This window comes from Lissotriton vulgaris, chromosome 1_1 (assembly GCF_964263255.1).
Source record: "Lissotriton vulgaris chromosome 1_1, aLisVul1.2, whole genome shotgun sequence".
NCBI classification, from domain to species: Eukaryota; Metazoa; Chordata; class Amphibia; order Caudata; family Salamandridae; genus Lissotriton; species Lissotriton vulgaris.
In genome coordinates this window covers 776,179,858-776,203,836 of record NC_141685.1, presented here as the reverse complement: position 1 = coordinate 776,203,836, position 23,979 = coordinate 776,179,858, and the positions used below count along the sequence as shown (strand labels likewise).

Genomic DNA, 23,979 nt, shown 5'->3' with positions numbered 1-23,979 from the left:
GTATGAAAATCTTCCTTGGGGAGGGGGCAGGAGCGAACCGCCCCCTCCCAGTCCGCGCCACCACACCGTATGTTGAAAATCTGAAGCCATTGTTCTACAAACTCAACCAACCTTGGATGGAAAAATCTAGAAAAATGTACAAACTGAAAACCAGTTTTGGTCTGCATAGCATCAGTAGCAACGCTTGCTATCAGAGTGCATGAGTTTCATGCTCGATCGATTGAGCTACCCGGATCGGGCAATAAAAAGTATAAAATAGTTATTTAATAAAATGTTTTACCCTGTTTCTTTGCTGGTGTGTTGTATTTATTTTTAATATTTGCATAGGGTTTGTCGTTATTTTGGGCGGGGTGGGTGACGGAGCCGAGCTGTCTTGCAGCCCTTATGGTGTGGAGCTCAGTTCATCTCACTATTTTCGTATTTCTCATGAAGGGTTGTTCCTAATATTTCTATTTTAGCGAGGTCAAAAAGAGATCCAATTAGTGGCCTACTGATTTTGCTCGATTAATTTTATTTTTTTACAGGATTTTTCACGATTTTTCACTACCTGCAAAGACTAAACAGAGTATTGCGACTTTGTGCTTGTTTGTAAATAGAGAATGAACCAAAGAGAATCAATTGTAAAACAGTAAATGCTTGGATAACAATCAATCAAATGGAGAGACAAGCAGGCACGACGGATTACAACGGGGGTAAAGGCCTGCGTTAACTACTCTTCACTATCTGCAAAGAGAGAGTACTACTAAGAGAAAAGAGGGGGGGGGCAGCGTTCAAAGCACATCAGCGTGCATAAACACGAAAAAGTTTTTACCTATCACGTACTTGACATTTGACAGCTTTTGATATTTGCTATTAAAAAACCAATGAAATTCACTGAAAAAACCATAGGTTATAGGCCATAAATAGTTAGGAATTTGCATTTACAAAACCTTGAAAATTCACTGAAAAAACCATTGGTTATAGACCATATATAGTTAGGGATTAGCCTTTTCAAAACCTTATTTTACTCACACAAAACCATTGAAATTTCATATATAGTTAGTTCCACTAACTATATATCGCGCACCTGCAATCCACTGCTGATGATGTCACATATTACATCATTCATGACATGGTTAGTGACATCACTGATGACATCACTGATGACATCTCAAATGACATCACTGATGACATCTCAAATGACATCACTGATGACATCTCAAATGACATCACTGATAAAATCACTGATAACATCTCATTTGACATGACTGATCACATCACTGATGATATCATTCATGTGATAATACCATGAACCTCTTCAGACTCTAATATAACCTTAGATACAATCAGTGTAAACAGACAGTCACAGAGTGTCACTCATCCATGGAGTTACTCACACACCTAGTCAGTTATGCAAAAAATCAATCACACCTCCATTTTCTCAACTATACAGTTATACACACCTTACTTATTCAAACTTATACTAACACATATTTACTTTACTCTCTTATACAATCCCTGATACATGTTCACAATGATCCATACAGCCACTCACACATTCACTGGCTCTTATGCACAGTTATTTATATATGTCAACTCTCACATGTACTGTGTTTTACATATGTACTTACTTTGACATGTAGCACTGAGATATCCATTCACTCACTAATACACTCATGCACAGTCAACCGCCCATACAGCTGTTTCCACATGCACTTTTGAACCCATACATATAGTGAATCAACTACTCACACATCTATGTACAGAGTCACACACCTCCCAGCCACCCATACACACACACTCAGTTTCCCATACAAATACTTGGACAACCAATGAATAACCCATACAGTTACTCATATAGCTACTGATCAACATATGCAGCAGTTTGTAGAACAACAGATATAATGATGCACAAATTAAAACAGTTTAGTCACTAACCCATGCACTCAGTGAGACACATTTAATCACTCACTCATACAGTCAGTCATGCACCTACTAAATCCTTCATCCAGACACTTATACATCCACTCATTCTTCAATATGTAAGACATCATGTTGTCATCAGTGATGTCATCAGTGATGTCATTTGAGATGTCATCAGTGATGTCATCAGTGATGTCATTTGAGATGTCATCAGTGATGTCATCAGTGATGTCACTAACCATGTCATGAATGATGTAATATGTGACATCATCAGCAGTGGATTGCGGGTGCGCGATATATAGTTAGTGGAACTAACTATATATGAAATTTCAATGGTTTTGTGTGAGTAAAATAAGGTTTTGAAAAGGCTAATCCCTAACTATATATGGTCTATAACCAATGGTTTTTTCAGTGAATATATATATATATATATATATATGTTTTCTTTCCACTGTAAAAATTAAAGGTTTAAGTGACCTTATAGTTGGAATGAGACACAAGTTATTGTTAAACCCAAAAACTACTGAAATACAACAGTCACAGTTTAGTCAGCTAACTATAACTTGCACCCATATTAATCACTACTTATAACCTGGTATATTACTTTACTCATAACATGTTAAATGACATTGTTGAAATTACAGATTATATTTAAAGACCAATATTGATGATATTACTAATGAGATTATTCAATGATTATTACAGTGTTCTATATGCTTTCAAAAGACAAAAGTGATACAACAACCTAAATTGATAGCTGGACCTTTAGCCAGGCCAAACGCCCAGCCCCTGCTCTGCATTGTTCGCAGCAAGTGCATCATGGGTTATCTACTAGGCTTGACATTCGGCCAGGCCATGCGCCCATCCCTCCTCAAATGCACATTCTCATCCCTTTTCTTTTTTAAATTTTAACATGTCCTAAGTGATGTAATATGTGAGGTCTTAAACAGTGCATGAGTTGGCTCATGTCTCATTCCAACACATAACTATAATGTCATTTTAACCTATGTTTTTTCAGGCTTTTTCTGGGTTTGTCTTTTAACGTATCTTAAGGTCTTAGATACTATAACGTCACACGAACATTTGTGTTTTTTCTGTGAATTTCTGTCTTTTTTTGGTCATATTCTAAATTCTACCAAGGGCCAACATTTCACATACAGCCAAGGTCTGCAGTGCACAGGCTTTGGACTTATGCAGTAGAAGATGGCTTCATTGCCTTGCTTTTGGCCTGGCCCTGCAGTCAGCCCCCCGCATGCCGGCAATCCTCACTGTGCATGGCCTTTGGTCATAAATGCCCAACCCACATTGTCATATTCCCTTTTTTTCTGGGTAGCTGCCTGATTATTATTATTTGTCTTTATCTCAGGGGATATCTCTGGGATTTCACCACAAACACAGGGGGGGGGGGGGGGGTCAGGATGACCTTGCCCCATTGGGTTTTTGAGGTTTTTTAAAACCTTTTATTAGGACATGTCCCAGATCCTGTAATAGCCACCGTAATATTTTGCTCAGATGGTGCCACTGCCCAACCAGATCGCAAGGTACCACAGTACTATCCCAGTTCCCGCACTACCACATTGGCTGAAAAGAAAAAAAAGGTTTCCTCAGCCAGCTGGATTAAAGTATATTTTGCATTTTCAATACCGTGGGTGTCTTGTGCTACATAACAGTACAGAAATCACTAACATTTCTAGGTGATTAATCCTTTCATGGCCACACCATTTTGCATTTTAATTGTATTTATTTTGCGCTTTCTACCCCTGACAAGGCATTGAAGCACTTTAGGGGGAGCAGCACACTACTCTGATATCCAAGGTTAGTGGTTAATGTTGGTTACTGCCATTAATGAATTCTCAAGAAAACTTGCATGCATTTACTTCATATACTTTGTGATATATTATCAGGTAGGCGTAATCAGTGACAGCTATGTGGTTTCAAGTGAATGGTTGGTGAGATTGATAGTCTGTCGGGGATTAGGTAATGTTAGATTACAGGTGTAGGGTTTTGAAGACTAGTGGTGATAATCTATGAAATTAGGTATCAGCCAATTGCAGAATTACAGTAAGAATGATTAAGGCAGGCATGTGACTGCAACAAGGCTACACTCAGAAATAGAGGTTATGAAAAGGAAAAGGGTCACTCTGAGGAAAGGAAGTACATCAAGGTCAATTGTACATTCAGGGTTTTGTGGTAATAGTGGGAGATGTCTTCCTGAAATAGAAAGTAATCAGAAAATATAAGCTGTAGAAAGAAACAACATTATTATGGGCGACACCTGGTAAGGAAGCAAGATAATGCCTCCGAATTACAGGATCAATATGAGCTGACAGGGAGCCAATACTTCCAGTGTCAGCAACTACGATATCTCCTTTAAAGACACGTGGAGCTGGTACTGGAGGTGTCAGATGAGACACCAATGTAATACAGAGTTCTAGGGGCTCCCTTGACCAACTAGTGTCGAGACTACACTCCACTCGTACATAACCACCTCCCTTCACTAGACAGACTTAAGGGTAAGTGGGAGAAAGACCTTGGCAGGATAGAAGACAATGACTAGGGAGCGGATTGGCTCTAATCTTGTGAGGTAATCATACAGGCGGGATTCCAATGAATCCAACAACAAATAATCCACCGAGTAAATTTCACAAGGACCAGATTTTTCCATATGTAAAGAATTGACACTAATCTCTGTTTAATCAGATGGCAGCTAAGTGTTTGCTATGTTTGTTCTAAGTGGGCAAGAGTATGCCCAGACGTGGGTCCCTAGCTCACTCTGCCATTCGATTCAAGCTAGCCTGGCTGATGAGGGGTAATACCCCGAAACCTGTCCCAGGATGCTTGATTTCGGTCCAGGAAAGACTTGACCTGACCGTTCGGGCTGTACTGTTACCATGAGGTATGGGGTGGCATGGTGAGCAAAAGAATGATGGATTAAACCCAGATCTGTCATTGGGGGTGAGTTGTTGAAAAGGTTGAGCACTCCCATCATCTTGTTGTGTTTGCTATGTTCACCCTAAGTGCCCAAGGGTATGCCCAGATGTGGTTCCCTTGCTCACTGTGCCACTGGATTCTAGTAGCCTGTATAATGACCTTCTGCACTAATACTTTATGGATATCTGGCAAGGGTGGGGTATTTATTCAATTTTATGATGTGATGCAAAGTTTTTATCTGTTTTTCTTCTATGTTTTTTGATTGTTTCTTTTATGATCATCTTACACAACATTATGGATAGCACCACATTTCTCCCAAATCTCTAAAGTGGCTTGAAATATTTATTGGTTTAAATGAAATAGATTCTACTGCTGTACAAACAGCCAACATTTCCAAAGTTGGCAAGCCTACCATGTTTGAAGAAGTATACGGATTCCACCCTTTTCTTGTATGAAGCCACAGAGAGGACGGCAGTTGTTTTACCGCTAAGGCCACCAAAGCCCGTAGAGATGAGTTTGGGGTATCCTCGATCCATTACATCATTGGTAAATCTCCAGTATGAAGAGTCCTGAGTAGATAAAGCCACTATTAGACACAGGTCTATCTCACAAAAGGCATATAGTTCAGCAACATGGATTTTATCTTTTCAAACCCCCCTTTACCCACAAAATAAATTTAAAAAAACAGTGTAGGATATTCAAAGAACTGGTACTCTAGTGGAGTAAGAGAGAGCTTTAACCATATGCACCATATGCAGCTAAGTAATGATAGCACCGCTGTATCTGCCACCATGTCATTTTATATTGTCACTCATTGCTGGTTTTGCCTAGGCCCGGTGGAAATTCAAATTATGCCAGCTTAATTAATGTCATTTTGGGAGTTTTATATTAAACGTGTTACCCACAATTCCTGAAATTATTCCACAATACCATATTGCGTATTTACTCTGCAGTTCGCAGCTACATTTTAGCATGGGGACAATACAAACTGATTGTTTTTTTGTTGCCTTTTTTTTTAGAGCAAAATGCGTCCTTGTGTCAAAGCTTGCAGTAAGGAGCACATGTAATTTCGTATAATTGACCCAATATTTTGCATAATTAAGTGAAAGCAATTGATACAAATTTCCTACTCCCCTAGTTTACTCTCAGTATATTTTCTGTCTTTGTCAACAATACAACAAGCATCCTACCTTTTTATCTAACATTTATTCTCTAGACCAACCCATAGTGGGACCTAAGCCTTTGGCTTCTTTGACTCTGCACTTTAGAATCATGCTTTTGCAACCAAATTTGACATTACGTAAACATGGATATATGCATGGGGAAAAGCAGAGATTCTTATACTACTAAGCACCACTGTGCCACATAAGACAAAAATCATGGCATGGGCACCCACATATTGGGAAATATAATGGGCTATTTAAAGCAAAGCACTTCTCTCTTCATCTCCTTTGGTCCATCTTCTTTGCCATCATTGTGCAAGTTTAGAGGCAAAAGATGGTTGTGATGTGACCCAGTATACTTAAGGTCTGTTTCTCAGATTTGAAGGAAGTGACAATTAAACTTCTCCAACTTCTGACAAAATCTCTCACTATAGGGAAGTATGCCTCAAGGATGAAGCTATCAAGGTTCATCTGCCAGACCTGACAGAGTTAATGCATACTACCAGTAAATTCCTAAAGAAGAACTATGGATTGACTGCTTACCTTAAAGAAGAAGGTCTTGCCATCACAGTTACATCTCGTGAAGACGGTGTCAATTGGAGACGGGATGCCCCATACGTCTGTAATCCTACGAGGACTTCCCAACCCTCTCCCAAACTGGTTTAACATCCAGAAGTAAGGACCTAGAAGTCCAAAAAAACAATATGCTCAATGATGTTACATTTTTACAAGTGGTGTAAGAAACGGATCTCCTCCGAAAAACCCACCTCGGAATGCGACCAATGATCCGTTGTGTAAAGTAGTCATTCCATCAACTGGGCGCCCATTACACAGGTTCATCTCATCTAAAATAAAAACAGAAAGACCACGGTTTTCAGTAGTAATGTAGAGTACACAGAGTTCCACCCAATGCATTCCCTGTATCCTCAGTGAGTGAGTCGTGATGTATATATTTCCACTGCAGTACCCTAAATGGCGGTTGCAAACTACTGAGGTTTTCCTTGAACATGAAGACTGTATTCCTTTAAAAGGTCATGATGGCTTTCAATATCTTTTAGAGTATGGCAGAGGGTATTTTATTTCATGTAATGTATAGTCACACAGTTGTGAATCCAACTCTAAAAGCAAAGCTATGTTTATGAAACATTTCAATCAGATATTGTGTACATGGGTCAGAGAAATAGAAGTTTAGGTGGATCCGTGTAAAGCAGTGAGAAAATTCTGGAAGTATGAGGGTCCCATAATTGTATCCCTTATTAGACGAGCTTTTACAAGGATGGCTCTGCTCTAAAATATAACACAGCGATAATGTTACTACTAAACTGCGGACCCAAAGTTTGTATGAATTCCACAGCTACGTTCACGGATTGTAGTGGAATGGAGTATAGAAATAGTTTGCAAACCTTGAATTTGGTCCACTTTAGCAAATTTTCAAAATAGACTACAATCTGAACAAGAACAGATTTTCAGGCTGTGTCGTACACATAAACAGTGTTCAAAATACAAGAGTTAAAAAATGTGTTCGTTTTAGCCATCACCCTTATTCATACGTCTATATTTCATAGACGTTTGCAATATACTTATAACATCTGTTTCTGATTTTCATATTGGAGTGTAGTTGCAACATCACTTGTAACAGGAGTGACAGTCACTATACTGTCATAAGCTGTCACAGTTGGGTTGTGATGCTCAAAGTCCTAGAAGCAGACCCAGAAGGCAATGTAAAGGCTGTGTCAGAGAGCAGAGTTACAACTGCTGTTTAAACAAAGAAAAGGCAGAGCTAGCTTTTCCCCTCTTCCGCAATATTTTTTTGAAAGGATAGTCATTGGCAGAAAACAGAAATGTACGGCAGTAAATTGATTTTTTACACAACTTCAGCAATCTTTTGCATTTTTCCACAAATTTTGAACGATTACTGTTTTAGAAAGTGGCATGTATTAATTTGCTTATTATACTGTTTTAGAACAAACTAGTAGCTGCATAGTTGGGGTTTAATTTTGTACTGTAGAGTCTGCATTTGTTATACACATTTCCAATCGCGCTATCTCGTTAACCTGAAAGTGCAAAAGAACAAGGTTGTGTACATGTGAAGAATTATGTGACTGTCAAGGTTTTCCATGTGTAGTCCTGACATTCTTTCTGTATTGCATAAAAGTTGGAAGTTTGCTCCAAAGGAGGAGTAAATCTGCAAGCTCAAATTTCTGAAATTTGATTACTTGACATTGGTGGATTGGACCAAAAATAATCATAACTTAAAAGTATGATGCAAAATGAAAAATTAAAAGGGCAAATAAATGCGAAACAATGTTGAGCATCATGCGTTCACACTTCTTTACTACAGATAGCAGGACTGACAAGTCAATGCACTCTTTTTAAGATATGCAGGTCACCCCTAAGCAAGGTCTCCTGAGCCTAGGAGGCAGGGGTAAACTATATTAAAGGTGTGGACATGTAAGTGCAAGCTTATATATCTCTATAGTGGTCTTTGCCATTAAAGGCTAATATAAGTGATAGGATGTCCATAAGATAACGTGGGCTGGTACCCTCGGAAACCCGAGGTTGGCAACACCATTATGGTACAGCTGAAAAATGTCATGTTTGGTATCAAACAATGTGCTTCATCACCCCCGACATGAATCTCATGTCAAGAACAATGTGGTGTGCACCCAGGTGACTACCTTAAAAGTTGTCCACCTTGTTGCTCCAGCCTTTTCTGTGCTCTGGCTACCATCCTGCAGCCAAGACAGGAATCTGACCCCCTGCCAAGGGGTGTGACCTCTCCCAGGAGTCAGAAACAATGGCGTGGATGAGAAGGTCGTCACACTACCTTCCCTGACAATGGCTAGTGAAGTACAACATCAAGGCGCTGAGCTTCAAAGCATTCACCATCTGTAATATGCAACCAGGCTGTCTCCCAAAGGAGGAAACTGCTTTTCCCCAAGCACATTTGCACCAGGCAGGTGGGGAATTAGGTACTCTGAAGTTGTACACTCTTAGAAGGCTAGCCACACCTCTAAGGTGGGCTACCTGGTCTGTACAGCTGAGGAAGAAATCTACCACTTTTAAAAGTGATAGAATTAAGGGTTCTGGTTATAAAAGGTGACCCACCTCATGTGACCACCTCAGGGGCTGTTTAACGGCTGGGGAGAGTAGCCCGTTGGCCACTTCAACCCACACCATTAATGCCCAAAAATCTAGAATTTAAGGGCCACCCCTGACACCAGAACCTCAGTTCAGCATCTGATCTGACTTACAACAAAGGCCAGAGGGATCCATTTGAGAGTCAAAGGCAACTCCAGATTCCCCAGAACTAGTGGCACTAGTCCCCTGCACACCGCAGGTAAAAACAACATCCCAGAACCAAAGAATCACTGGCCATCAGACCCTCCGAGGGGGTCACCCAAAAGTAGATGGTCCAATGCATTGTGGTAAATGTAGTGCTGACCTCCGACAAGTTTCAGGCAGCTGTCATTTTCCCACGCACCTCTAGGTGTTGAAATAACTTCCTGCTGAGCCTACTTTTGCCAAGACATGTTGATCACCAATCCACCAACCATCATCTTAACTCAACACTGCACCTCAAGGGAACTCCACAAAACCTTCATCCGATGTCAGCAGTGGCTTCATTGTCAACTTTTTGCATCCTGTTTCCCACCAGCACTGTGTAAGCGGTAAAACCAGTTTCCCCTGCAGCTCCCGCTTCAGCACAAAGGACAGCCAGAACAACTTTGCAAAAATGCTTCTCGTGCCAGGTCAAATTAAACTGACTGTTGTGGCTTGATCCTGGAACTCGCATCACCTTTACCCTCGTGTTCCACACAACTCAACCTGTAAGTGACAATTGTCACTAGTGCCTTTTTCCATTGACTGCAATAATCAATTTTTCCAGTACTTTTTTGCACCGATTTAATTTTGCTTTGAAAACCCATAACTTCGGATATACTTTTCCGATTAACTTAGTTTTAGTGTCTAAATTTATATTAAAATCTTCTTTATTTCTAAAATTGGTGTTGGATTTTTTCAAGCCATGTCAATTACTTATAGTCCATGTTGGTACTCTGAGGACGCCTTTCTGCATTTTTGCTGTCACCTGGTTGGAGTTGGGAGCTTGGAGTTTGCCATCAGCCATCAACCCACTTCTTGCGGAACCCGCTCCGCGGGTCCCGCTGCGCTTGGAGTGCTGCCTGCCATTGTTTACAGGGGGACGCTGAGGGAAGGATATTGGTAGGGGCTGCGAGCGAGCGCGCGCGCTGCACTGGGACTACATATCCCAGGAGCGCCCGCCTGCCTGCCTGACTTGCTACACCTGGGCTGCTCTCCCCGACCCCTCCCCCCTCTCACCGAGCATTTATCAGCTGTTCTTTGGATCTGGCGAGTGGGACGCCTTTCTGCATTTTTGCTGTGACCTGGTTGGAGTTGGGAGCTTGGAGTTTGCCATCAGCCATCAACCCACTTCTTGCGGAACCCGCTCCGCGGGTCCCGCTGCGCTTGGAGTGCTGCCTGCCATTGTTTACAGGGGGACGCTGAGGGAAGGATATTGGTAGGGGCTGCGAGCGAGCGCGCGCGCTGCACTGGGACTACATATCCCAGGAGCGCCCGCCTGCCTGCCTGACTTGCTACACCTGGGCCGCTCTCCCCGACCCCTCCCCCCTCTCACCGAGCATTTATCAGCTGTTCTTTGGATCTGGTGAGTGGGACGCCTTTCTGCATTTTTGCTGTGACCTGGTTGGAGTTGGGAGCTTGGAGTTTGCCATCAGCCATCAACCCACTTCTTGCGGAACCCGCTCCGCGGGTCCCGCTGCGCTTGGAGTGCTGCCTGCCATTGTTTACAGGGGGACGCTGAGGGAAGGATATTGGTAGGGGCTGCGAGCGAGCGCGCGCGCTGCACTGGGACTACATATCCCAGGAGCGCCCGCCTGCCTGCCTGACTTGCTACACCTGGGCCGCTCTCCCCGACCCCTCCCCCCTCTCACCGAGCATTTATCAGCTGTTCTTTGGATCTGGCGAGTGGGACGCCTTTCTGCATTTTTGCTGTGACCTGGTTGGAGTTGGGAGCTTGGAGTTTGCCATCAGCCATCAACCCACTTCTTGCGGAACCCGCTCCGCGGGTCCCGCTGCACTTGGAGTGCTGCCTGCCATTGTTTACAGGGGGACGCTGAGGGAAGGATATTGGTAGGGGCTGCGAGCGAGCGCGCGCGCTGCACTGGGACTACATATCCCAGGAGCGCCCGCCTGCCTGCCTGACTTGCTACACCTGGGCCGCTCTCCCCGACCCCTCCCCCCTCTCACCGAGCATTTATCAGCTGTTCTTTGGATCTGGCGAGTGGGACGCCTTTCTGCATTTTTGCTGTGACCTGGTTGGAGTTGGGAGCTTGGAGTTTGCCATCAGCCATCAACCCACTTCTTGCGGAACCCGCTCCGCGGGTCCCGCTGCGCTTGGAGTGCTGCCTGCCATTGTTTACAGGGGGACGCTGAGGGAAGGATATTGGTAGGGGCTGCGAGCGAGCGCGCGCGCTGCACTGGGACTACATATCCCAGGAGCGCCCGCCTGCCTGCCTGACTTGCTACACCTGGGCCGCTCTCCCCGACCCCTCCCCCCTCTCACCGAGCATTTATCAGCTGTTCTTTGGATCTGGCGAGTGGGACGCCTTTCTGCATTTTTGCTGTGACCTGGTTGGAGTTGGGAGCTTGGAGTTTGCCATCAGCCATCAACCCACTTCTTGCGGAACCCGCTCCGCGGGTCCCGCTGCGCTTGGAGTGCTGCCTGCCATTGTTTACAAGGGGACGCTGAGGGAAGGATATTGGTAGGGGCTGCGAGCGAGCGCGCGCGCTGCACTGGGACTACATATCCCAGGAGCGCCCGCCTGCCTGCCTGACTTGCTACACCTGGGCCGCTCTCCCCGACCCCTCCCCCCTTCTCACCTATTCGTGCATATATTACGGGCCCTGCTCTTCCGCTGCGCGGGAGCGCGCGGGAGGGCGCCGGGAGAAGCCCGGGACAAGGGCGGGACCGTCTGTGGCCGTCAGGGGCCGAAGGAGGCCGGGCTGGGCCACCCCACTGACGAGTAGGACTTGAGATCTGTTTCCTGTAATTTGTTATTCTCGGGGCTCCATTGATTCATTATATTGTGTGCCCCACTGTGTTTATGTACTCGTAAATCCTACCAATAATGTCTCACATGTTAAATACCACCAGCTTACCACCTCCCCATTCTGAGGGTGGTACGACCATTCTAGGCCCCTTGGACAAATTCTTTTTCAATCGTCCCAACCAAGATATAGACAAAGAGATCTCACTGGCAGAGAAACGTGCAGACCGTAGGCTGTCCATTGAGCTTCTTAAAAGCTCCATGGAAAAACGGTTGCCGCAAGCTTATCCGGCATTGGTAACCCCTCTGTCCTCTATAACTTTGCCTGGGGTGATTGAAATACAAAACACTTCTCCGTCTACTTTGGAGATTGAGGATGGCCCACTACAAAGATTGGACAATGCCACTCTGTCCACATCTTTACCTTTAGACCCCATTGTTCATTCATCTACAGTGAAAACCATAATTAAAACTAGTATGTCAGGCCCAAAACCATGTGTAAAAAGGAAAAGGATTACTGCCCCAAGGAAATCCCATCCTTCCAAACCCCCTAACAAGGTAAGAAAAGTGGTAAAAAATCCTTTATTTACACAAAAGGCACACAACGGGGTAAGTGGAAGTGGCGACTTACCAAATGAGGGGGACAATGTAGTTATAGAGAGTTCTAATCCACCATTTAGTGACCCCCAGGGGAACGGGTTGGCTGGGAACATTCCTCCAATAGACCCATTGATACCTGAGTTGGAGAAATTACTAAGGTTGCTTTTGACACCCATTGAGGCCAAAGTAAATAAGTTAATGGATCGACTAGACCACTTTGAGCAGGCTACCCTGGACAATTTTTTCCATACTAAGTCACTAATTAAATTACAGCCCAAGATAACTGAGTCTAGTAGGGCTGAGGAAATTTCAGAAAAAGCACAAAATCTGCCTGTTGTTGTAACACTCCCCCAAGCAGGCTGCACTATAAGTAAGACCCAGGCAAAGGGACCAAGTCAACCGCTTATTTTACCAGAGCAGGTCTGTCCGAGCACTAGTGCAAGGGAAAAAGCATCTAAGGTCCAACACCCTATGGTAAAGGACAAGAATAAGACGGGCCTACAAAACAGCAACACCGTTGCAAGTAACCATCGGCCAATGCCAAGTATTTCCAATCCCGACACAAATATTGGAGCAGAGGGCCTTAATGGCCCCAGGACAACTAAAGCTTTATCCACAAATCCTCAGCAAAAATCAAATATCCCTAACCCTTGTCCTAGTGCCCCGGTTAATAGACCACCACCGACTTATTTGGAGAAACAACCCCGAAAGATTCCTCCTGTGAATCTTACCCCGGATTCCCACCCTTTCGTGGCGGTTCTCACTAATGTTCCACCTCTTTTAGTCGGTCAAAGAGAAAACTTCCAGATGCTTAAAAATAAAGTAATGCACTGGTTGAAGGAAAATAGACCACTCCCGGGGGGGCTGGACGGGTTGATAATAGGGGCAAGGAGGATCGACTGGATTGGGTACACCAGTAAAAACTTGGGGGGTGACTGTATTATCATCAATTTTCAAGACCCCAGGGTGGCTGGTTGGATTACAAGGCAGGGTTGGGGTACAAGTAGTGGTGGAATTGGTATCGTGGATCTTTCTTTTTTCTACCCAAGACAAACATGCTTATTAAAAGGCGGGCCCATGAATCTAAATAGTTCCACCAATCCGCCGTTGGTAATGATTGCACCCCCACCCTCTACCCTACTGCAATGGCAACCCCAAAATATTGGTTCAAATCATAATAATCTGGAAGACACTCAATGTTTGAACTGGGGATATTGACCAAAGCTTAACATAAGGGGATGCCTTTCACACCAGAAGCCAAGTTGGGTCCCCGAAACCCCGGAAATGAGTACTGATGTTGTGTTGAAGGTAACAGAAGGCGATGAAAATGTTGCATCTGTAGAGGAAAATACCGGGGATTTAATGCAAAACATGAGTGGTGAGGTGTTAATGGAACAGAATACTGTGGACAATGATCACAATTTGGGAGATGAGGATGGTGGACAATTGAGTCCCATGGGATTGCCCATTTCTGATATAATGGGTAGTGATAGCCCTGCTATGGAAAGCTTTGTATCTTGGAACATTGCAGGATTGGGGAGTAAGTTGATGTTACAATCGTGGGCCGACTTCATTAACGGGTTTGAACTGTGTTTCTTCCAGGAGACTTGGGCCTGTGATCCTATTTACCTCCAAGGCTACCTAAATTTTTCAATCCCGGCATGTCGAGGTCCTAGGGGTAGACCCAAAGGAGGCCTCACAGTCTGGATTAGACAGAGTTCCGGACTTACTGTGAAAATGTGGGACTTGGGCTGCAGAGATATTCAAATGCTACGAATTTCCTCAGTAGAGTGGGGTGTGATAGATTTATATAATGTCTATGCCAGAGGTTGCAATAATGGGAGTTCCCCCACTTTAGAGGCTCTATTTAATTTTCTGCAATCAATGTCCCTTGGGAACAGAATAGTAATAGCTGGGGATTTAAATAGGACTTTTGAGCCTCTAGACAGTACCGAAAACCCATTAGGACAGGAAGAGGACAATCTATGGGGTGTTCCCTCCCTGAATCTTGCCCCTGTCAAACGTTGGTCAAAAGATATTCTTTCCTTAAATGCTATGTGTTTAGAATATGGGATGCGTGCCCTCAATGGTAGAACGAAGGGAGATAAGGAAGGTATGTGCACATATGATAATGGTCATAATAGAAGCAGGATAGACTACGTTATTTGTAGTCTTAATCTTTGGCAGGGGGTTTGTGACATGGAAGTCAAGGGCAGGATAGAAAGTGATCACAACCCCCTCTGTGTGACCCATACCTGGTGGAAGCACACTCAGCCTTATCTACATGCTAGTAATGGGTTGCTCCCAGACATGGCGAATAATATGCGTAGATTGAAATGGCCCTCGGTGTTGGCGAATGCAGCCTCCATGGATTTTATTGGGTCTGAAGTGGACAAAGCAATTCTTTCCATGGAATTAGCTAGTGCAACACTGCCAGGATCTAGGGCGATCACTGAAATCCATAACAATCTTTTCGCCACCCTAAAGCCATACTTTATGAGAACATGTAAGGGTAATCGCACAGCTTCCTCTAAACCAGCAGGGTGGTTTAACAAACAGTGCAGGGCAGCCAGATTAACACTGGGTAATGCTATCAGAAGCAGGGACAGTGTAGCAATCAAAACTGCCAGGAAGCAATACAACACTAGCATTTTCTTGGCCAAAAAAGACTGGGATGAGAAGCATTGGGAGGAACTGAAGGAGGCCTCTGGAGCAAAGGATTCCAGGCTTTTCTGGAAGATAGTAAAGTGGGGCAGAGGCGGTACCCCAAACAAACCGGATAATAATGTTGCTGAATCCGATTGGGTGAATTACTTTAGGCCCCAATATGCTGAAACAAAGGAGTGGGGTGGTGGGGATGTAATCTTGGCTGTATTTCCTAAGGATGATTTGTTTTCCGCCAAGGAAGTTGAATTTGTAATTAGCTCCGTTCAAGGGGGTAGGGCCCCGGGATTAGACGGGATACCCTCGGACGTTTTTAAAAATGATAAAGATAGGTGGGGCAGATATGTGCTCCTATTGGGGAACGCAATTGCAAAGGGTGCGCAAGTCCCGGAACAGTGGAGGGGAGCCATCATTATACCCGTCCACAAAAAAGGAGATCGATCCCTTCCAGCTAACTACAGGCCCATAAGTTTGATTGCCACCGTCCAAAAAGTAATTGGGAAGATGGTGGTAAACAAACTTATGGACTGGGTGGACGAAAATGATTCTCTTTCCCCTTTTCAGGCAGGCTTTCGAAGGGCTACCAGTACAATCGACCAGGTGTTTCGCTTCACTATGTTACGGTGGGGGACGGTTCTTCTTGGTGGGGGCAGCCTGTATGTCGCTTTTGTCGACCTGCGGGCTGCCTTCGACCTAGTCCCAAGGGGTAAGCTCTGGGCAGTGTTAAGTAAGATAGGCATTCCCGCAGAATTGCTTACTTTGGTTATGAGGTTGCACGAATGCAATTTTGCCAAAGTACAGTGGGGGACAAATGGCCAATCCTCAACTGACTTCCCTGTGGAGCGTGGGGTGCGCCAAGGTTGTGCAATGGCGCCCTTGCTCTTCACATTATATATCAATGGGATAGTCAGCAGGATGCAGGACGCTAGTGTGGATGCGCCTTCGTTGGCGGGCATCAGGGTTCCGATCCTGATGTTCGCTGACGACACTTTGATAATATCCAAAACCCCAGCTGGATTGCAACGGGCCCTGAATGTTTTTGATGACTTTTGCCAGGAGCATGGCCTGGAAGTAAACATAGGCAAGACCAAGCTGATGGCTTTCTCCCAAGGACAGAAGCCTCGCCCTAGGATACACTTGAATAATATTGGGCTTGAGGTCGTAAGGGAGTTCACCTACCTAGGGGTACAAATCGCAAGTAATTATGGTTGGTCCCACCACATAGAAAAGGCGGTCCTGAAACATCAGCAAATATCGGGGGCCTTACGGGTGGAGCACAATAGATCCAAAACAAAACCCATAAAACCTGTCCTCGCTGTATACGATGCTAAGGCAATAGGATCGGCCTTATATGGGGCGGAGCTGTTTGGTTTTGACAACTTAACCTCATTACAGATAGCTGAGAACAGGTTTCTTAGGGGTATTACGGGATTGCCCCAGAGTACACCATTAATCCCTCTTAGTCTTGACCTGGGAAGAAGATCGGTAACCGACCGAGCCAGACTGCGTCCCATCTTATACTGGAGGCGACTTTGGTCCACCCCTGAAATTAGGCATTATGGGGAAGGCTTCCTGGCAATAATCAAGAGTGATACATTCCATAAAATATCATGGCTGAAAAACCTAAGGGTATTGCTAGGCGAACTAGGTCTTTCCAACCTTTGGGACAATCCGTCGGGGGAAGTGTTCCCAAGCAAAAATACACTTAAAGCACTATATTGGGAATGGATAGACGAGAGGCTTTGGAGAAGGGTTAAATCTGACTCAATGGGAGGTCGCTTTTTGGAAAGTAAAATGTGTCCTGCTCTAGAAAATTACTGGGACAGTATAACTGTTCCTATGGACAGAAAATTGTTTTTCCAATTAAGATCTGGTTCCCTCCCGTTGAGAGATCTAACAGGCAGGTGGAAGAGTTTGAACACCCAGTGCTGCCCAGCATGCGGCGCAACTAAGGAAAGTGTGGGACACTTCCTATTTGCTTGTAAGGCTTATGCCTCCCCAAGAAGGGTCTGGTTAACCCCTATCTGTAAGAACCTTGGGACATCCAGTGCGGCTGAGGCGCAGAGAATTATTTGCACTACTTCTGAGGAGCCTATCGTTATGGGAATAGCAAAGTACCTGGGGTGGGCTTGGTCCATTAGGCGGAGAGCCCTTTCTGTTTCTCCTAATGTTTCTTGATTATGTTTTACTTGTACAATGTTTTGTTTTACAATGATTAAGCTTGCGCAACTGTTTTAATGTACTGAATGAAATGCCCTGATTAAGTGTGATGTTTTTATAATATGCATGTTGTGCTTTTATGAGTCTATAACTCGAATAAAGCTTTTCTACATAGATTGGTACTCTGAAATGTTTAACACACGTTCCTCTAGTAAAGCCTAACTGAGCTTTGTCACTCTACCAGGACTGAGCTAAGGATTTATTATTGTGAATCCAAGGACCATCTTTGGGGTATTGTGAGAATATTGCATGGTGAAGCCTAACCAGCATCACCACTTAGTACTCCATCGTCCTACACCCAGGCAAAAACTAACCAGCACATGACCCAATAGCAGCAATAATAACTTTGTAAAGTACAATGATTTTTTTGTCCTTCTCTTGGAGTACTCCAGGAAAACTACTGAGAATTTCGGTAGCATGGATATGGTTGTTGCTGTCAGTAGTAAAACAAGTGTAAAATCATATTGCTCACCAGATGTACATAACAGAAACCAGAATTTCCGTCATGATATAGGTGCTATATGGCATAGTGTTATGCACTGTGGAACTCTATGAGAATACCTTACGGAAATGATGCTTATAAAGGCTCACCTGGGTTATCCAAAACATCAGTCTTACATTTTATGTTTTTCTCTTTGTTTTTCCAAATCTTCTCTGCATGTATATTGAAGTTTTATGTTTTTTTAGTAAAGTGTAATTAAATTTGTCCTTTCCTTTTAAATTTGTATATCTAATTAAATATTAATAAATATTGATTTATTAAAGTCAATGTCAGATGCATATTATTGATCGAAAATAACTTAATTTCGGTTCATTGAATCATAAAAAGTGCACAATGACACATAAAAGTACCTAAAATGGTTAATAAGCAGTTTAAAAAAAAAGTCAAGGTCATTTTATTGAATAATATTAACTTCAAGCATAAGAGATCTATAAGCATTAAGGAACCTTCGTGCCAAGACACAAAACCAAAACAACAAAGACCTCAGAGAAAGTCCTAAAAATTGGCAGAAATAGGGACCGGCATGCTATCTGACAGGTCTAAGATAGTTGCAGATTTCGAGGGCCTTAAACTAGTCTCTGCTGGCAATAAAGTGCCCAGTGTAAATTATTATAGTTGTTCTCCACTTGATTTGGGGCAAGCTGCACAAAACACAAATATTAAAAGCGTGATCATAATAACAACAAATAAAAAAAAAATACAACATATTAAAACATTGAGTCACATTATAAAATGACATGCGTGCCCGACCCTGACCAGGTATCCATAAAAGTATGAAAAGGTCAGATTTATGAAACGACAATAGCAGTCCTCTGCCTAATGGCGCTTTGTATATAAACTGTGGTGAGAAGTGATCCGCGGATTCAGCAGTGACTGTAAATAAATATAAGCTGCTCTAGTAAACCGAATGTTCACTAGTTTTAAAAATGGTTAAAGATAGAACCTTGTCAAGGAAACCTAAAATTTGCAAAAAAACGAAAAATGCATAGAACTTTGCTCAGAATGGCTATAACAAGGACAAGCACGTATGATCTTAAAATAGTGGGGAAGTCCACAAGAAAATGGACCGTACCAAACCTGAGTCTGACCTATAAAATCTTATGATGCCGGTTCCCCACCCACATTAGGTATGAAGCCAGGCCAGGATTAGTCAGAATCTCAATGTATGGTTGTACACTTTCCTTATTAGCCTCCCTCTGCGCTCTATGGTCGTCATAGCATGCTAAAACTGCGCCTTTCAGTGTTGTGGCAAAACGTGCCTTGAGGCTTCCCGGGGACCTGAAAAATGTGTCAAGCTCCAAACTCTGGGAGGTGTGATAGATGTACTTTAACCAAGAAATATACAGGCAGTGAGCCAGTTGCAAACAGTAAGGACAGTCCTATTAAAAACTGTTTGCTCCCTTGTCCAGATGCAAAGCCACAATAGCAACGGTTGCATTTTTATAACATCTTCAAGATAGCGCAACCCCATCTCCAGGTGGCAAGTAAAGGAGCTAGTGGAGATAGACAATAACGTCTTAAGCTAGCCAATTTCTACGGTTTCCAATTCCTCTTGGGCCCCATTACCCCACACCTCTGCCCCATAAGATGCCACTGCACAGCACTTGGCCTTGTAAACAGCTATGAAATCCTGGGCTGGGGTCTGTCCCAGTCTACTGGTAAAGTTGAAAAGCAGCCTCCACCGCTTTAGAGAAGGCCCCTGCTCTACTGATCTTCAACGGTCTCCATGAAAGATGTTTATCAAAAGGGACCCCTAAGTAGGAAAATGTAGGGACGGCACATACTCTGTCCCAATTCACTATAAAATCAGGGTTCTCTTTTCTTCTCGCTCCATAAACCATGACATGGGTTTTTGATTGAATCAAACTTAGATCGTGACTCATCATAAATTTACAAAAAACATCCAGTAAACGCTGCAAACCATCAGCTGTCTCGGCTATTAGGACTGTATTGTAGGAATCTGGCTCTCTAAAGACTATACCAAAGTAAGGTATAGTGTGCACAGAGTCCAGGGGATCCCCAAAGGTAGGCAGAGGTAAAAGTAGATAACAACTTTCTCTCTATTTGTGGTAGAGTGGGTGAGCAGTGAGGCTTTATCAGAGGGTAGTGTTAAGCGTTTATTGTACATCCTCAGGCAAGAAATTATGTCACACACTAAAAGACTGAACTCATACAGTTTGAATGCAGTTGGATTACCTAAGTCATTTGTTCATAAAACAGTAGGAATTACTTTTCAGTTACTTTTCAGATTACTGTGTCTTACTTTGCAAATAACTTTTTAAGTTAATTTCTCTACCCAGTGTGATATGCTTAGATATCACACTGGGACATTTCCAGATAAAAGGTAAGTAAATCAGTTTTTGTAAATATGCAGTATCTTAGGGTTTCATACAATCCAACTCCACGCAAAACAATTTTCACAAGAAATCAGGCAATTCCGTCCTATGGGAGAAAATTAGGTAATCAGTTTAACTGTAAATACTTTGGTTTGGGAATCGGGTTTCTGGGGTTAGAACAAGGTTCCCCTAGGGTCAAGGATGCACTCTCAAAGCACACTCAGCGGCACTAGGGTGGCTGAGTGTGAATTGCTGAGGCCCAATGTTATCCAATGCGGAAAAGGTGACCTCTCTTTGGGGGCCGCTCACGAGCAGGCCACCAGGTTGTGGGAGAAAATGTCCTGGGGTTTAGCTCAAGGTGCACCCACAGCGGCACAGGGGCGGCCAGGTGCAGAGTGCTGATTTGGCATCGGGTGACCTGTTGTATTCAAAGGGAGTTGCCGGTTAGGGATTTTGGCTGAAGGTTCGGTCCAGGAAGACTTCCGGGAGGAACCAACAGCTGGCCAGGTAAATTGGAGGGCTCGAGGATGTAGGTGCACCTCCGGTTCCCTTCTAAAGGGTGCAGGGAGGATGAATGCAGGGATGTCTTTTGAGGTCAGATTTCACCTTTAAAGGGCCACTCACGGTGGGGTGGGGGGTCTCTGTGCAGAAACTGCAGTAAACGTCGGGAGTCCTGAAGGGGTCAACCCACGGTGGTCTCGGAGTCTGGAGTGCTGGGAGACCCACTGGGACTGGTGGCCCACTCGAATTCGGGCCATAGGAGATGGGTGCAGTTGTGGTTCCAGGCGTCAGATTTCTTTGTCTTCAGCAGGCTCTGAATCTTGCTGTGAAGATTCTTTTGAACAGAGCTGCTGTTCACAGAACATCCAGTCTTTGTGGAAGGCAGTAAGTCCTCCCAGGGGTTCTGGAGGTTGCTGTTGAAGGACGAGGTGACTTTTGGCGCAGAATCTCTGAAAATGCAGATAGGCTGGTAGGACTGGGGACAAGTCAGTTTTACTATGCAGTCTCCTCTGCTGGGCGTCTTCTTTCATCCTTCTTCTTCGTAGGTTGTGGGAATCTGCCATCTTGGTTCTGGGTTGCCCCTAAATACTGTATTTAGGAGGCGTTTTACGGGTCTCGAGGTCCATAGCCAATGGGCTACTGACCTTACAGTGACTACACCCTTGGTGTGCTCACCCCACGTGGGTGAGTGGGCACAATCCCTCACACTGATTGGAGAGAGCCTGCCAACTGCAAGATGGCGGGCACTGAAGAGTGAGCTTCACCTCGTCTCCCCCACTTGAGGGGTGGGGTTGGTAGAGGTGAGTTCACCTTCTGGCCTGTTTTAATTTTTCCTGCCTGTCTTCCTACCGAAAAGGAGGGGTGATAGGAAGGGGGCCTGTTCCTGATAGCAGGAGAATAAGGGTCATGTTAAAAAGGCAGCAAGGCCTGTGAAGCTCCCCTGCCAGAGATGGCTCTTCCTGACCTGGGGGAGGTGTGACCACCTCCACCTAGGAAATGCTTTGTTTCTGGGCTCAGGGAGCAAAGGCTCCCATCCCAGGGGTTCAGAAACATGTGTCTTGGTGGTAGGCTGGTGTTAACCAGTCAGGGAACCCACCTGAGGCTGGTCATTTTTTTAGGGGGCATTTTTACGATGCCCTCTGAGTGCATGGCATAATAAATCCCACACTGGCATCATTGTGGCTTTATTATGCTGAGAGGTTTGATAACAAACTTCCCAGAATTCAGAAAAGCCATTATAGTGCTGTGGAGTTCGTAATGGCAAACTACCAGACCATATACTCTTCATGGCCTAACTGCACTTAAAAGGTCTAAGAAAGGACTTACGTTGTAGGGGTACAGTGCTCAGGCAACTGTGCCCTCACCAGGGGTATAGTGCACCTAGCTAGAGGAGTGTCTTACCTATACCATAGACAGTGGGTTGCAGGCATGGCACACAGGTATGTATGTGTGCCATATCGACTTTTCCCTTTTCTCTGCACTAAAACACGCGGACAGCAATGGCAGTGTGTGTGTGTGTGTTAAGGGCCTTTAAGGATGGCACACTATGTGCTGCAGCCCTTAGAGGCCTTCCCTGGTCACAGTGCCCTTAGTACCCAGGGTGCCTTTTACAAAGGACTTACATGTGGCCAGAGAGGTGCCATCTGGGGGCACAAAGGTACAGTTTTGGGAAAGAACACAGGCCCGGGGAATCCGATTGCCAGGGACCCAGGTCACATCAAGTCAAAGTGCATTAGAAATCTGGCAAAAAGTGGTGGTGGGAGGATTTACTGCAACAGAACCCCAGCTTCCTATACGTATCATCTGCATAAATTGAATCTGGAGCACTACAGCAACCTACCCGTGCACAGTGTGCCCCAAGATACACCAGATGCTTCTCCAGGCCGTTAATACATGGAAAGAACAAAAATGGAGGCATCACACACCACTGGAGCATGCCCCTGTCCAAACTAAATGAATCTGTGGTCTCCCCAGGACATATCTCACGCATCATTATGCAGTTGCCTAAAAAAGTTAACTTAATTGCTCCACCCCCATGTCTGACAGAATGCTCCACAACTTGACGAACAGCTTAGATCCATGAATGCTAAATATATCCTGCCTTTCTTGGCCATAATGTACTTGCCAATTAAAAGGTACAGATTGAGGCCTGCTCCACCGTCCGCAAACCAGCCCTAATACCAAACTGCAACTCCGACAGTACATTATGTTTCCCGGCCCATGACTGCAGCAGTTCCGACATAATTCTCTCAGTGACTTTTTGGCAGTGGAGTTTATCAACGATGTTGGCCGATAACAGTCTAGATTACCTTTTGAGCCCTTTTTAAATATGGGGACTATTATGGCATGGTCCCACGATTTAGGCGGGCCTGTGGCTAAGAAAGCATTGAGGACATTCATCAGAAGTGGAGTCCACAACTTGATGTTGACCTTGAACAGGTCAACGAGGATCCCATCAGGGCCTGGAGCTTTCTAAGCAGGGCCAGCAGAACCCCATTAAGTTCAATCTTTGAGCCACCCGGACATGCTACTCAAAGGAAATGCTCTGACGTAGGCCAACGCAAACTATCCACCACTGCCCCAAGAATGACTATAGTCCTAACATCAGGGTCAGCATAAAGTATTGCAAAATGGTTGACCGGAAGTCAGGGGGGATCAAAACGCTCATCCTGAGTCATTGGTGGTGTTAAAATAATTGCAGTTGACTGTCACCCAAAATGCCTTACCAAGGCCAGACTGGCTGTAGCGGGCACTGGGCATTTCCCCCGTGGGCTGCCAGGGTGAGGGCTGGTTTTATTACCAGGGGCCAGTATATCGGCCCCCTGTAACAAAAGCGTCAGGGAGTGCCGCTTCAAACTTGCGACCCTCCACTCCCCCACCACCCAAGAGATTGTTTGCCAGGACCGGTTACGGTTCTGGGTCCAGCTGTGTGCCTTACTATCATGAATCTCACTGGCCTGAAGAAGGGAACAAAAGTCTTGCTCCTTGAGGTAGCTTTCCGCACACTCATGACATGCTTATAACAGGCCCTATGTACCCACACCTTCTCCTGGTCGCTTGGGGTCTCTTTC

General features: G+C 44.5%; 1 protein-coding gene across 1 annotated transcript in view; it reads right to left on the bottom strand.

Annotated features, from left to right (window-relative positions):
• The window catches only part of PRG4 (proteoglycan 4), a 486,064-nt gene that overhangs the window by 68,560 nt on the left and 393,525 nt on the right, over window positions 1-23,979 (bottom strand). Inside the window, exons 21-23 of the mRNA XM_086956081.1 lie at window positions 6,764-6,841; window positions 6,540-6,679; window positions 5,246-5,402 (exon numbers count right to left, since the gene is read on the bottom strand). Of these exons, the coding sequence (XP_086812207.1) occupies window positions 5,246-5,402; window positions 6,540-6,679; window positions 6,764-6,841 (375 nt within the window). The remainder of the gene's footprint in view (window positions 1-5,245; window positions 5,403-6,539; window positions 6,680-6,763; window positions 6,842-23,979) is intronic.